General features: G+C 42.7%; 1 protein-coding gene across 8 annotated transcripts in view; it reads right to left on the minus strand.

Annotated features, from left to right (window-relative positions):
* tcf12 (transcription factor 12) overlaps positions 1–14,695 on the minus strand; it is a 110,396-nt gene that overhangs the window by 8,057 nt on the left and 87,644 nt on the right. For 6 of the 8 annotated variants that reach the window (XM_046840052.1, XM_046840050.1, XM_046840051.1 and 3 more), the window contains 8 exons: positions 13,093–13,192; positions 12,422–12,558; positions 12,122–12,266; positions 11,815–11,885; positions 7,412–7,553; positions 3,136–3,209; positions 2,268–2,339; positions 1,707–1,898 (listed from right to left, as the gene is read on the minus strand). In XM_046840052.1, coding sequence (XP_046696008.1) covers positions 1,707–1,898; positions 2,268–2,339; positions 3,136–3,209; positions 7,412–7,553; positions 11,815–11,885; positions 12,122–12,266; positions 12,422–12,558; positions 13,093–13,192 — 933 coding nt within the window. The remainder of the gene's footprint in view (positions 1–1,706; positions 1,899–2,267; positions 2,340–3,135; positions 3,210–7,411; positions 7,554–11,814; positions 11,886–12,121; positions 12,267–12,421; positions 12,559–13,092; positions 13,193–14,695) is intronic. The other 2 variants (XM_046840053.1, XM_046840058.1) reach the window with 1 other exon arrangement.

Raw genomic sequence — 14,695 nt, forward strand, 5'->3', positions numbered from 1 at the left:
ATCGCTCCATCATCGTTGAGGTTATCAACTGTTCACTGATTGAGACAAGTATGAAGAAATGCTCATGGCCCTATTCATTTATTAATGAGAAACCCAGTGGTGACCCAAGTGGTGTTGCGGGAAAAACGAGATGTTACGAGAAGGAAACCTTAAAAGAAATCAGACCTTAAAGGTAACCTTCAGGGTGAACCTCCAGGGTGAATCTGAATATCCACGCCTAATAGTTCCACCATTGTTGAGCCCTAAACCACTGTAGCAAAATGCTTCTATAAAGTCCAAATCCATCTTCACAGTTCTTGAGCTGAACTCTTCACAGCAGCATCATGGATCTTCATATGTGAGTTGATTTTAATTGTGCGACTGCACATCCACACAAGCACGTCTGAAGCAACATCTTTTTTCTTTCTTTCTAATGAATGAGCGTAAAGATGTGATTAAGCTCTTATAAGCTAAACATGTCCAAGAACTTTTAACTGTTTTGGCAAAGAACTTCATAGTGGGAATAATATGTTTCTCCTCCCTGGGACAAATATGGGCATTTTATAGGGGGAAAAGAAAAAGCAAATTTACTTGTGCGATGGGATTAATGGGAAAGCATTAGTCTCCTCGGGTTCCTTCCCCTACAGCTGTGCTCTTGGTTGAAAGTAATGCGTGTATGAAGATGACGGAAGAGCGAGCGCTGCTGTGTTATAGCGAGTGAGACACTCCGGTCCCTACAGCCTGAGAGGCGTAGAGCTGTTCCAGGACCATCCTAAACTCCAGCTCGACTCGACTGCTTTTCCAATCCAGCAATCCACCAATGTGTTACGCTTGAGAAGAGAGAGAGAGAGAGAGAGAGAGACAGAGAGACAGAGAGAGAGAGTATGAGAGAGAGAGAGAGCGCGTGAGAATGAGAGCGAGAGAGAGAGCGCGCGTGAGAAGGAGAGCGCGAGAGAGAGAGAGAAGGAGAGCGAGAGAAAGAGAGAGAGAGAGAGAGAGAGAGAGAGAGAGAGAGCGTGAGAAGGAGAGCGAGAGAGAGAGAGAAGGAGAGCGAGAAAGAGAAAGAGAGAGAGAAGGAGAGCAAGAGCGAGAGAGCGAGAGAGAGAAGGAGAGAGAGAGAGAAAGAGAGAGAGAGAGAGAAGGAGAGCAAGAGAGAGAGAGAAAGAGAGAGAAGGAGAGGAGAGCGAGAGAGAGAAAGAGAGAGAGAGAGCGAGAGAGAGAGAGAAGGAAAAGAGAGAGAGAGAGAGGCGAGAGAGAGAGAGAGAGAGAGAGAGAGAGAGAGAGAGAGAAGGAGAGCGAGAGAGAGGAGGAGAGCCAGAGAGAGAGAGAGAAAGAAAGAGAGAGAGAGAGAATACCCTGGGCCAGCTATTACGCATATGGAAAGTATGTGGGTTTAAGTTAAATGGCCCTCTGTGGAAAATGGTTCCGTTTCAGCACATGAGTGAGGATTCATTTTAAACAGGTGGCTCTGCCTTGTTTATGAGCCTATTTGGAGAAGCACGATGAAAAAAGTGCGTGCGTTTCTCTGTCTGCAAGCGAGTCGAAAGCAGACATATTTCGCTGATTGGTGTAAATTTTGTTTACACAACTGCCATTGATCGATGGGGGACTTTGAACTTGGCAGAAATGTAAAAAAACAAAAAAACAACAAAAAAAACACGTTCAAAGAAAGCTCTGAAACAATTAGGTTATTGTTTTCCAGGCTGAATAAACACACTGATTGTTACCATAGATGCTGTCCTGCTGGTGACCAATCCGGACGCGGGGAAGCTGCCGCCGATGGCAGCGATTGGTCCGTTGTGCGTCTGTCCCAGCAGGCTGTGGATGTCGCTGGGCAGAGAGGAGGTGGAACCTACCGCGTGGTTCCGGAGGACATGGATAGCATCATCTAGTCTGTCCAAACGATCCTCCATCCGAGACTGGAAAAAGACAGAGATGGAAACAAAAGGAGAAGAGACGATGTCTTTAAATATGAAGACGTTATTAAAGAAGCTTTAAATTATACAGCAATCCAAAATGGGACGGAAACGAATGAAATCTATGAAGAGAAAAAAAAAAAATGACACGTGATGGAAGTCAGAGGTCTTCTAATAAAAAGTGGACTTTTTTTCTAGCATGTCATGCTACGGATCCCATGATTCCCAATGCCACATTAAGAACGATCACATATGGACCTACAATAGGAATGAATACAACTAAATGATGAAGTGAGAAGAAATGAAAATAATGAGTTTATATTAAAGAGGAAGGTGAATGTGTGAAGAAGGGCAGCTAAAAAGCAGGGATACCTCACAAACATCCTTTAAGAAGGACATGGCATCCTGGAGATGCTCATGCAGCTGCTGATGCACACGATTTTTCTAAAGTCAGACAGACAGGAACGGGGAAAAGCATTGAGACGGTTACAAAACTGGAGGACACATGGACAAGCAGAGAGCGAGAGAAAGATAAAGGTCGAGAAGGGATAAAGATACGAGGAAGGCTGAACGGCATGAACCCATCCACTTGGGTATAAACATCGGAGTTCCTGTTTAAGGAACTGATGATGATGAAGAACCTCCTGGTCATTGTATTCGTTTTTTGTATTGTTTTGCATCACTGGAGCTCGCGACAAAAACGCAGGTGGCAATATGGTAAATATTTGTCTTTCACACCCCGTGTTGTGAATGTATGATGCAGGCAAGTGTGTGTGTGTGTGTGTGTGTGTGTGTGTGTGTGTGTGTGTGTATGTGAAACGTGATCCCCGTCAAGGTTTCGCTCCCCAGTCAGCCCTGGAATCCAGAAACACTACTCTTACGCAACAGCTGCCAATCCCCATCCCCCAACCCAAATCCTCTTTACATTTTAAACACAGTCTAGCCAATTCTACACCCAATCCCCATACTCCTCTAAACACACCCTAGCCAATCCCCACTCAGCATTCTCTGGAGCAGACAGATGGCAGGAGACACACCCGAGGGATGAGTATTGTTCTGTATCACAAACCGCCCCCATCAAAACCATTCTCTTACATTTGTCAGTCAGGAATGTGTGTGTAATGATGCCCCCCCAATACCCCATCCTCAGCAGCCAGGCATCCACTTTTGCAGCATCCTTTAAATAGTGCTCACTGTGATAGAAAAGGGGGGTGGGGGGAAAAAGAGAGTGGGTTCATACCAGAGAGTGAAGAGAGTTCTCATAACTCGGGGAAGACGGGGTCTGTCCAGCTGCACGAGGCCACTGAGTAGAACCTGAAAAAAAAAAAGAAGTTAATGGTTAATGAAAGTTGGAGATACAATACAAAGCCAAGTAATCAACACTTCAGGCCACTTCCCAACAGAGACCGGGGCTCATTTCCTCTTCCATGCAATTCCAGCATGTTCTCTATGTGGGCTGTTTCCCTCTCAGGTCCAGATGCATCATTTCCTATGACTAAGCAACATCCTGCAACATGATCGGGGTCGGGGGCTGTACCACCACCCACAGGAGCACTGAGGGACCTGCACAACTTCCGCTCGTTAATGAAGTCATGGCTAAAAATGCCGTGAGAACAATGCAGGATGCTGATAAGAGGTTTGGCTCAGAACCGCTCTCACTTCCCCTGACGCTGATTGCAAACCATTGCTTGGAGAAGAAAAAAAAAAAAAAAAAAGAACAAAAAAAAAGTTCTCAATCCAAAAGGATTTCAAGGATCTTTACAGGGTTTCTGCAGGTTTCAACATGACAAATGTTGACTTTTAAAGACGTTTTCAAGATCATGAAGAATGAAATTTTAGACCTTTATCACGACATCAAAAACACACAAACACCTTGTTAGCAACTGGCATTAAGCAAACCCTAAATTTGTTTTCTTCAAGCCAGATATCGCTAAACTCGCATCTCCCCATCGCTGTAAAAAATAAAATCCGTTTTACGTCTATAGTACGATCCAAGAGAGAAAGAGAGAGAGAGACGCTCCGATAGCAGCAAGCTGATTGGCTGTTGTTCTCATTTTTATGCGTAATTATATTTGGACTCATGAAAAAAATAACGACAAAGAAAGACTTTTGAGGACGATGCAGAAACTCCGTCTTTAGATTCTGAACATGAACACACACATATACGTAAAAATTGTTTGCCTGTGTGTTATGCAAAAGTGGTTGTGTCTGATTTCAGCATTGTAATGGCCATGTAAATGTCTGAGGCCTGTTCTTAGTCTAAGTGCAACGATTCTGACTGCCCATTAATCATCTTCACTCTAAAGGAATCCACATCTGCTAATCGCAAATCAAAAAGGGAGGGAGGGAGGGGGGTATTTTTCCCCCTCGTCTATTCCTTCTTACTTTCAATTACGGATCGTACTGCGCTCCAACTCCAAACAAACAGCTAAAGGAAGTCATGCTTTGCCGAAGGACTCCGTGTGTGTGTTTGTGTATCGAACGAGAAGAAAAGGTCAAACATTCCTAATGACGATGGACCAAAACTAAACTCTCAGGTTATTTACTTTGTCGTGTCGTTGAAAAAAAAAACCCAATGTCCAGGCCGGAGCTCTTGTCCAACCACACTCCATTCTTCATATTTACATTTACGACATTTGGCAGATGTTCTTATTCAGAGCGACTTATTCACAACCACTGAGCTCGGACCTCACATGTTCATGCTCTCCATGCTCTGCTTGCATGTTCTCGATCTCATTTCTAGTTAGAGATCTTTAAAGACCTGCAAAAATTAATGAACCTTCATCGCTGCCTCGCTCTCCCTCACTCCCCTCAGTGGGAGTGTTTAGGTAAGAACTTTCCAAGCATTCATCCTCCTGAAACGTCTAACTGAGGGCCCCATCTGAAGGAATGTGCATTCACAAAGCCCAAAAGAACCTCAACCCCTCAACAGATTTTCATTAACGGCCTATTAAAAATGACTTCGGGGCAGGAAATTACAAAGCTTGCTCTTGTTCTCTTTATTCCGATTACACGAGGAAGCAAAGACAAACGAGTGTGGGTGAGGCATATCCGACGTGGATACGTCAGTCAAAATGTTTGGAAGCAGCAGCCGCAGGAGCAGGAATCTGCAATCTGTTCTGCAGCGCCGGTTAATACTTCGGTTAAAGAACTAATCCTGAAGAACAGATGTAGGTGTTTGCGCTTAATCATAACATCATGCCGCATTCTGTAGCGCCGTCTAAGAATAGCTGCTCCGCTGATCAAAAAAAAAACACAAACTCACAACAAAGAACGCTTTGACTACAAGAAAATTGAGTTCATGGAACAAATCGGCGGTGATTTCAGACCCGGGATGTATGAATGAACCGCTCTGACTAAACAAAATAAATGTATGCAGCATTTGAAAACACAGTGACAGGAAAATGAGGGCAGGGGACAATGTCGGTGAAGGTTTGCTGTTTTAAGGGAGCAGAAGTTTGGCTGCAAGAGAAGAACAGCGTTCCGTGTGTATGGACATCATCAGCTGAGTCATTCCTGAGTCTAACATACTCTCACCTCCCCTCACGCTCCCTGAGCAGTCAGTCAGGATAATAAATGAGGGGGTCTGTGGGTCGCGCTGAACAGGGGAACAGCTGTGTGAGGAGCAGGGGAACAGCTGAGGCTGAAGAGAGGGACAGACACCGAGACAGCTGTCGCCATTACACCAAAACACACATACACATGCAGGAGCACTCGCTCTCGTGCATGCCGGAATTACTATCACATTATATATATATATATATATATATATATATATATATATATATATATATATATATATACACACACATATACACGTGTGTGTGTTATAACTCTGAAATAAATGTACGTGTTCAAATCAATGCTTTTTTACTTTCTTTTTTTCTGTTATATAAGATTTATAATATAAATGTTTATAATATTTATTGTTATATATCATATTACATCCTTCAGACATACCTACATAAAAACATTAAAAAAAAAAAAATCACAAAATGTTATATTTCTGTATATTCACTACATATCCTACATTCTAAAGAATACACATTAAATGTTTTATTTTTGTGGTATAGAAACATTCAGAAATTGTTACACATACACCATGAGTGATAATTAAACTGTAAGTCAAATGAAGAGTCAACAAAAATCCAAGTAAAAACTAGAAGGAAATTCTGAAAAATGGCATCGCTGTAGAAGTACAGTATAGTCATTTCAAAAATGTTCTTCCTCCATGTGAATCATAAGGAATATATATATATATATATTAGGGGTGTGACGGTACACATAATTCACGGTTCGGTAGGTACCTCGTTTTTAAGTCACGGTTCGGTGCAATTTCAGTACGTTTAAGGGGGAAGAAATACAAAACATAAAAGTGCTTGTTATTTTTATTAGCACAGTTTAATATTATTAACATTTGTGATAATCAACAGTTTACATATAAAAATAATACCAAAAATGCCTTCTTAAATAATATATAAAATAATATTTTATAAAAAATAAAATCGAATAAATCAAATTAATTCTATACATTTATTAGTGAATTCAGTAATCAATTAAATTGGCACAAATAAAATTGATTAAATAAAATTGAATGTATGAAAAAATGTAAATAAATAGTTTTTATTTGTTAGATCCCATGTGGGTAATTCAGATGTGTGTATAAGTGTGTGTTTTTTTACATTTAGTTATTTTGGAATGTGTGTTGAGGGCTGAAACTGTTTCAAAAAACTTTTTTTTATTGATTTTTACAGCCATTTTTAACCACTTTAGGACCCAGGACTAAATGGCACTGTTCGTGAGCTGACATGAGACTGTTCATGCATCTGTTTTACCGCAAGACTGAAGCGGTCAAGAGTTTCATTGCGAGAGTCGGTGTCGAGTTCTGAGCGCGTGACGAGTGCGGACATTTTTTTTGCAGTTGTGATAACATGACGAGTACCGAGGTTTACCGCATTTATATATTTAATTACATTTTATTTGTAGAGCGCTTCTTAAAAGGAACATTGTCTCAAAGGAGCTTTACAGAGATGAAGCGTTTATAAAGTTCATAAAAGAATGTATAAGTTTACTGCCTATAAGTTTGTTCCTTATAATTGTAATCCCTAATCCCTAATGAGCGAGACTTCATGAGAAAGAAAACCTTAAAGGGATCAAAAAGGAACCCGTCCTCATCACCAAACATCCATTTATTACAGTTCCATAAAAAACACTGATTTACTAAACCAGGTTTTTTTTTTTTAGCGTAGGTCGTTTTCTATATTTAGGACACGAGTCTTAAAGATGAGTAGCAATCAATTTAGTGCAGTGAGAGCGTCCTTCACAGAAGCAGGTCGAGTTATATGATCATGAGGAATAGCCTGGATCCTTCAGATCAATTCCTAGGGAGCTCAGATATGCAGCAAATCATATCATGTTTGTTTAGATTCATTAACTCTTTTCATACAGTTAAGTGAAAAGGGAGAGAAAAGTTAATCCAGGTGTGTGTCTATAATGTGACTATGTCGATTCTTTACCTGCCCTTCCAGGGGGGCCGCTAGCAGTCACCACGGTACCTGCGGACCCGGCGCCTGCTTGAGCCGTGAGCGGAGAGGGTGAGCCCACCGGGGTCGACGGGTTGGAGGGGAAACTACTGCTTGTGTGGTCAGGAGAGTAAATCTGAAAAAAGAGAAAAGAGATAGAACCATCAGTGAAAGATCACAGATGCTCTCCGAGAGCAACCTGTCGCTCCCCCTTTTGGAGCTTTATGGTTTCGGTTAGCGTCCCATAGCCCCAATTGGCTCATCAATTTTGCTGAATTTACTGGCTGAGACGCTGTAAAAGCCTCACTGCATACATATGGGGCTTTAACAACCTGCACCGCCCTTTTCTAATGGCCACAGGAGGAGAAAAAAGAACGCAGGAAATCACGTTTATGTACATCGCTTTGCGTGACACCTGCACTCTGGCCTTGTTTCCCAGAATGCCCTGCGCTTTAGGAAGACAAATTCTCACTTACACACCCTGCTGACGTCACGGTGGACGTTGGCAAATGGCTTGGATAGAGCTGGAACCAGTAGATTCAAAGTTTTTCATACAAATGATTATTTGCAGGAGATACTGGGAGATATATTTACAATGGCGAGTGGAGAAAAAAAAAAGAACGTGAGAACCAGTAATATAAAGCAATGAGTAAAAAAAAGAGAGGGAGAGAGAAAGAGGAAAAGAGAGAGGACACTGCCATTAATCTCTCTTTGGGAGCTCATTAGAGTGAATAAGCCTGGCTCCGTGGCTGCTCGGCTCCTGCCGTGTCTCATCTCCAGTTATGGATGAGAGGTAATAAAGCAGCACCCTCGTCTCTCTGCCTGCCCAATAACTAGCGTCTGCCTGCATCAGGCACCGGCCAGCTACAGCACATTAAACCAGTGTGTGTGTGTGTGTGTGTGTGTGTGTGTGTGTGTGTGTGTGTGTATGAAAGGAAAAGCTTTTCTGCCTCCATATTTGACTTCGTTGTCAGCCAGAACACTGCAATGAGCTCTGTAGATCTTTTTCGTTATTATTAATCTCTCCTCTTCTCTTTGCTGTTTAATATTTGCTGTAGACTGTAGTCTCACTTGATTTTAATTTCATTGTACAAACTGAACATCTGTGTAAATGACAAAAAAACTTGAACTTTAATACTTGAATGTTTGAGAATTGATGTTGGGTAATATTTCGCGTTTATTGTGACGACAAACGATAATCATTTGATCAGAATTAATTCTAACATTGGACAATGTACCGCTGTACACAGTTCAAATGTGCATATGTTTGTTCCTTATCATTGCAAGTTCGCCACTGCATTTACATCTATAACATTTGGCAGACGCCCTTATCCAGCTCGACTTACACTTATCTCACTTATACAGCTGAGCAGGTGAGAGTCTTGTTTAAGGACCCAACAGTAGCAGCTTGGTGGTGCCGAGATTTGAACCCAAGACCCTTCCGGGCAGAAGTCCAACATTTTATCCACTGTGTACAGTCCAGTACCACTTTCACTACCAATGGGCCCTAATAAACTAACCAGTGGCAACTGTGGTGAAATCCCTGAGATGGTCTGAGGAAGAAACCTTGAGAGGAACCAGACTCAAAAGGGAACAGAATGTCCATTTATTACAGTCCCATCATTGTTGAGGTGTTCAGTGAGAATTAGAAATCTAGTTCTGGGTTTATCAACTTATTCATATAATTCCATCAAAGGTGGTTTAGAAAGGAAGCAAATGAAATTGGTCAAAGTTTGCATTTAAGGTGATCATTTTTAGAAAGCAACATCAGACATGTAGTTTATATTGTATATAAGATTTGCTCCAAAACTAGAAAGTTGACCGAAACTCAGTGTAAAGAAAAGCTCAGCTTAGACATGCACACCGTTTTTTTTTTTTTTTTTTTTTTTTTAGCACTTTTTGTTATTTTTATTATTAAAATGAATTTAAATGAAAAAAATAAAATTAGCACTGCCTTTTAACTTCTGGAATAAGTCTGAAGATTTTCTTTTCTTCAGATAGCACATGCGCTGCAGATGCAGATTAATGCTCCAATACTTCTTTTAAAGTCTCCGAAACTTCCTAAACAGATTCGTTTTTTGTTTAGACAAACGCTGGATTAGAGCAGATGCCGAATTCTTCTTCTTTGATAGCAATGTTTTTCGGGTTTCCGCTACGGAAAATATTCCGGGGCCTGGCTGGAGGACTTGATTTGATTCCTGGCTAATTGGAATGGACACGATGCAGATCTGGTAGGGTTTGATTCGAAACGGGTCTGAAGTTGCAGGATGTCATCTTGCAGGGGATCGTTTCAATTACGAAAAAAAAGAAAGAAAAGAAAGCAAGCTGGTAGGATCATTATCATTATTAATCTTCGTATTAAATCCTAAATGCCACTTTTGTGTTTCAATCAATTCCGTGGAAATCTTGCCTGAGGCTCAGAAAGTCTCCTGGAGGAAACTGAGAAAAAGACGGAGAGAGAAACCGAAATGAACGGAGGACAAAGAAAGTGTAAAAGGATTGGGTGTGTGTGTGTGGGGGCGGTGGCGTGGCGTGGAGTGGAGTCCAAGAGAGTAATTTACCCCCCACACTGTCTCAAAGGCACAGAATCATTGTTCATCCACACAGATGATGATCTTGAACTGAAATGTACTCATGTGAATGAAAAATGCGGCTGGAGTTTCAGGCAAAATATGTTACAAGATCTCACAAAGTAGAAGCTAAAACTGAAAACATGAAGCTTTGGAGGTCGACCTGGGTATTAGTGACGACGCTAGTAAGTGCTCTGAACCAAAGCAGTAAAACAAACAAAAGCTCTTAGTCTCTCTCTTTGCTGCAGTTGCCGCTCTATAGCTGTGACTCCTGACCCTGATCGGCCCGGGCGACTTCTGCCGCATTCACGCTCTAACACCGCTCGTTTTACCAACAACAAACTCAGCCCCGCCCCCTCATCAGTCACGCTGCTCTTTGCCAGCGGGGGGCCAATAAGCACGTCCCTTCTGAAAGGAGCGGCAACAAAAGGGGGCACAATGGGCAGCGCGGCGGGCCTCGCCCGGGCCCCACCGTGTCCGTTTCGCTGCTGCTTTGTCATGCTAATGGTATTGAGTCGGCGAATACAAAAAGACTTAATTTGCCATTATCGTTCGGCCCCACAATTTTCTGGCTGCGCGTATGCGCCAGAGTGTCTGCTTTTGGCGGTTTGTCCGGTTAGCCGTTTACGAGTTCTGTAAAATAAGCGCCCACGCTATAACAGGCTTCGTTGCTGCGTATTCCATTTATTTTTGCCGCATTTGGCAGACGTCTTTATCCAGAAAGGATTTCATTCACAGCAGCTAATATTGCATAGCGGCCCAGAAGTGGCAGCTTGGCGAGGGTGGGATTTGAACTCATGACCTTCGGCCAAAGTTAAAACCATTAAACCACCACCTCACTGATTCACCATTATTGCGAAAGAAGCATAAGAGTAAGGAATGAGCGCAAATGTGCAGAAAAAAAATTACCGTATTTATTATGGTAAGCTGTAATAAAAAGTCCCCAGAATGAAACTACTCATTGCAAGGATGTAGGGATGCGTATCTCCATAACTGAGGCCAATGCGATACATTAAAGATACATATAAAGCAGCTACCGATGCGACATGATTCACCTCTATTACGATGCAGTGCGATCTGATTTCAATTTGATTAAACACAATGTGATTCAATATGGGCGTTTTAAACCACAGAAAAAAATAATAATAAAATTAGGATGCAATAAAACCAGACGATCTTTTCCTGTTGTGTCTGCAGTAAGTCACAGCTCTGCCTCTGCCATGTTAATCTGTATTGTATGTGACTCTCAGGACACGCCTCGCTCTCTGTATTGTTGTGATGCGTCGTATTCACGTAGCAGAGAACGCGCTCGAGAAACTGTTGAAACCGAAGAGAAAACAATCTACATATCAATTATTGGTCACTTTCTATATAATAAAAGTTCAGCGCATCTACTAATAATTATATATAAATAAATATAGTTTTTAACGATGCAAATATGTTCAAAACGATGAATCTTGTATCCGATACACACATTTTAAAATTGATGCATCACATCGTAAACTTTATGCTGATGCACTGATACGAATCGCTGAATCTTACCATCCCTAACAGGAGGCCATGCGATTGCACGTTCGGATTCAGGATTTCATGCTTTGACTTTGGCAAGCTACGCGATCATCCTGGTTTATGTCGAACAAACATCCAGAAAACCCATCCAATCCCCCAAACTTTCAAAAGACCGTTATATTAGAACACACACACACACAGCGCACTGTTACAAGTTGATCAGGAAAGCAGAGAAGGTGAAGCGGGTTTACACCTGAGATCATTCATATTATACATCATGGAGTTGATCTCCTGTACAGTTGAAGGATGAGGGCTTACCGAAGCGAGTGCTTTCCCCAGCGCATCTCCGGTCTGAGAGCTTCCTGTCGCGTTCCCTCTGTTGGCTGCAGCTGCAATGACACAATACAGAATGACCTCCTTATAAGAACGTAATGAAAAGGTTAAGGCACATGGTATCGTCTCGACTCGGACACAATCTGAGTTTTATAGAGAACTGGGACGATCCGGGTGTTTAAAATACATAAACATAAAAAATCATTCCTGATGGTTTTGAGGAGCATTTTTTGGATTTTATTATTTTATATTTGTGGTGTTTGGGGTGGGGGTGGGGTCTATCGCTTCTTACCCATGACCCCCTCTGTGGTGTTTACGGGTGGCGTGTGGGACGCGGTGACGAAGGGCGAGCTGCTAGCGGTGCTGCGGTGGAAGCTGGACATGGGCGGCAGGCTTGGATTGATGTCCGTAGGAGACACTGTGTGTGGTGGGTAGTTCTACAAAACACACACACACACGTCAAACAGCACTGTAGCGAGAACTGCAGGGTGATAAATGTCGACACGTGCAAGCATCAGCTCCCTCACAGCTTTGACTTTCGTTTGAAGGTGTACGCCGCAAAAGCACGTAAAGTGTAGCAGTGTTTTCTCACCAGGCGCTCGTGAGAGTGCAGGCTGTAGTTTCCAGACTGCGGCATGTGAGATGAAGATCCTCCCAGAATTCCCCCATAAGCCGGCTGGCTTATACCGTTGGAAGAGTTCCATGGGTCCGAGGAGTTGTGGCTTGCGTCTGAGGAACGAGGGGGAAATGTGAATACAATCGCATAAGAGTTTTATCGAAGAGTCACATGACAAGGGTCAACCATAATGGAGAAGTAGAAGAAGAAGAAGCAGCAGAAGATGAAGCAATAGAAGAAGAAGAAGCAGCAGAAGAAGCAGCAGCAGAAGAAGTAGAAGAAAATGATAAAGAAAAAGCAGAAGCAGAAAAATATAACAAAAAGAAGAGGAAGCAGAAAAGAAGAAAACGAAGAAGAAACAACCAAAGGGGAAAAAAAACAAAAGAAGCAAAAGAAGAAGAAAAAGAAAACAAAGAAAAGAAGAAAAACATAACCAGAAGAAGAAGAAGAAGAAGAATCTGAAGCAGAAAAAGGAGAAAAAGAAGAAGCAGCAGAAGAAGCAGCAGAGGAAGAAGAAGAAGGAAAAGAAGGAGCCACTGCAATGCATTGAGGCCTCATTTGCCTGCAGCCTGCGTGTGAAAAACTGTATAAATACTTTATACTCATAAAAGTTTTACTTTATTGAATGAAATTAGAAAAATCCTTACCAAAGAACGTATTAGCGAACATACTGCTGGGGGGTTTGGAGGACGGATAGGAAGGAGACTCCCTGTTGAAGTCGTCTGAGTTTGGTGACGGCGCGTACACCTGCACACAGTCGAGATATCGGTGAGAAAAGACTCCGGAAAGAAAAAAAAAACAAACACTTTGTGACTGTGTGTCTCACACTACTGTAAAATTACAGAAACGTCTCGATGTTCATTTCCATGAAAACGTGTAGAAAACTAGTAATGTGGTCACATACGGTCGGCGCACGAATCATAGCGTACAACAGATGGCTAATTTAGAGGTTGTGTTGAAAACGGAAAGGATTAGCTTTGAGGTTTGTGTGTGTGTGTGTGTGTGTGTGTGTGTGTGTGTTTGCTACAGCTTAATTGGAACACAATGGCACAGAGACGCGTCTTTTTTACACTGTTTAAGTGCATGTATGGCCATTTAGCAGTGTGTACCCATGTGTTTGTTCATGCGTGTACTTTCTGTGTGTGTTTTAGGGAGGGTGTATTTTAGGCCCTCTGGGGTTGTCGGGTTGGGCCAGCAGTGCAGTGGTTGCAGCTGCAGCATTGCCCATCCTAGAAGAGGAGGATCAAAGCCACCCAGAACCCATAATGTAGCTCTGTGACTTCATCTACTCCAGATGGGGCCAAACCAGCACCACACACACCACTGAGGAGGCAGGAGGGGGGAGATCAGGGGAGCAGAACAGGAACGGATTGAAACAGAAAAGAAGAGTGAAAAAAGGCTAAGTCCTGCTGGCGAGAGAGAATCTGTCACGTGAATCGTTCTCTGTACACCTGCCACGTGATCGCATCGCCGTGTTAGCTAGCGCTTTAACGGGAACCAGATGGGCAAGGTGACTTCGCTGGCCGCTCAATGTGTTTCCAATTTTCCGTTTTCGCAAGGGAAAAGACCTGCCTTCCGACCCAAGGAGGCAAACACGAAACGTCTTCAGCGAGGCACGTCAGCAGCTTGAGAGACGATCGGTCCTAATTTATTCCTTGGATTCTAAATCCACAATATGCAGCTTTGGACAGACTCGTGTTTGGGGATTAACACGGTATTTATTCAAGTTCTCACTTTGTGTCTGTCTTGCTTCTTTTCACACCCGCATCATCAGCTTCTGAATCATCTCCAGCAGGACGTTGCAGAGCACCTTGCTGAGGCGGCAGTGTCGTGCCATGTGATCAACTGCATGTGTGTGTGTGCTTACACATGTGGCCCGGCCAGCAGAATTTCCCCAGGGGACGTCAGGTCGAGGCGGAGCGTCAGATCGGCCTCAGGGCTCAATAGAGAGCATATGGCTGAGGATAATGCTAATTGCCCTCTTTAGCTGGAGCTAACCAGCCTAGTTAATAAACCACCCTTAAAACACCGGGCGCCCCAACGCTGGCACCACCAGGAGACAAAAAAAGATGGGGTGTGTGTTTCGTCCGACCAGGACACTGATTAAAGAGCTGTCAATCATCCCATACACTCGGATCTAGACTCCTATTGAATTTAATGTTTTTTTGTTATCATTATCATCATATTTAATCATATATCATTATGTCTAAATTTAAACAGGGCTGCAAAATTCCAGGAATTTTCAAAGCT

The sequence above is a fragment of the Silurus meridionalis genome, chromosome 26, assembly GCF_014805685.1.
Source record: "Silurus meridionalis isolate SWU-2019-XX chromosome 26, ASM1480568v1, whole genome shotgun sequence".
Classification (NCBI taxonomy): Eukaryota; Metazoa; Chordata; class Actinopteri; order Siluriformes; family Siluridae; genus Silurus; species Silurus meridionalis.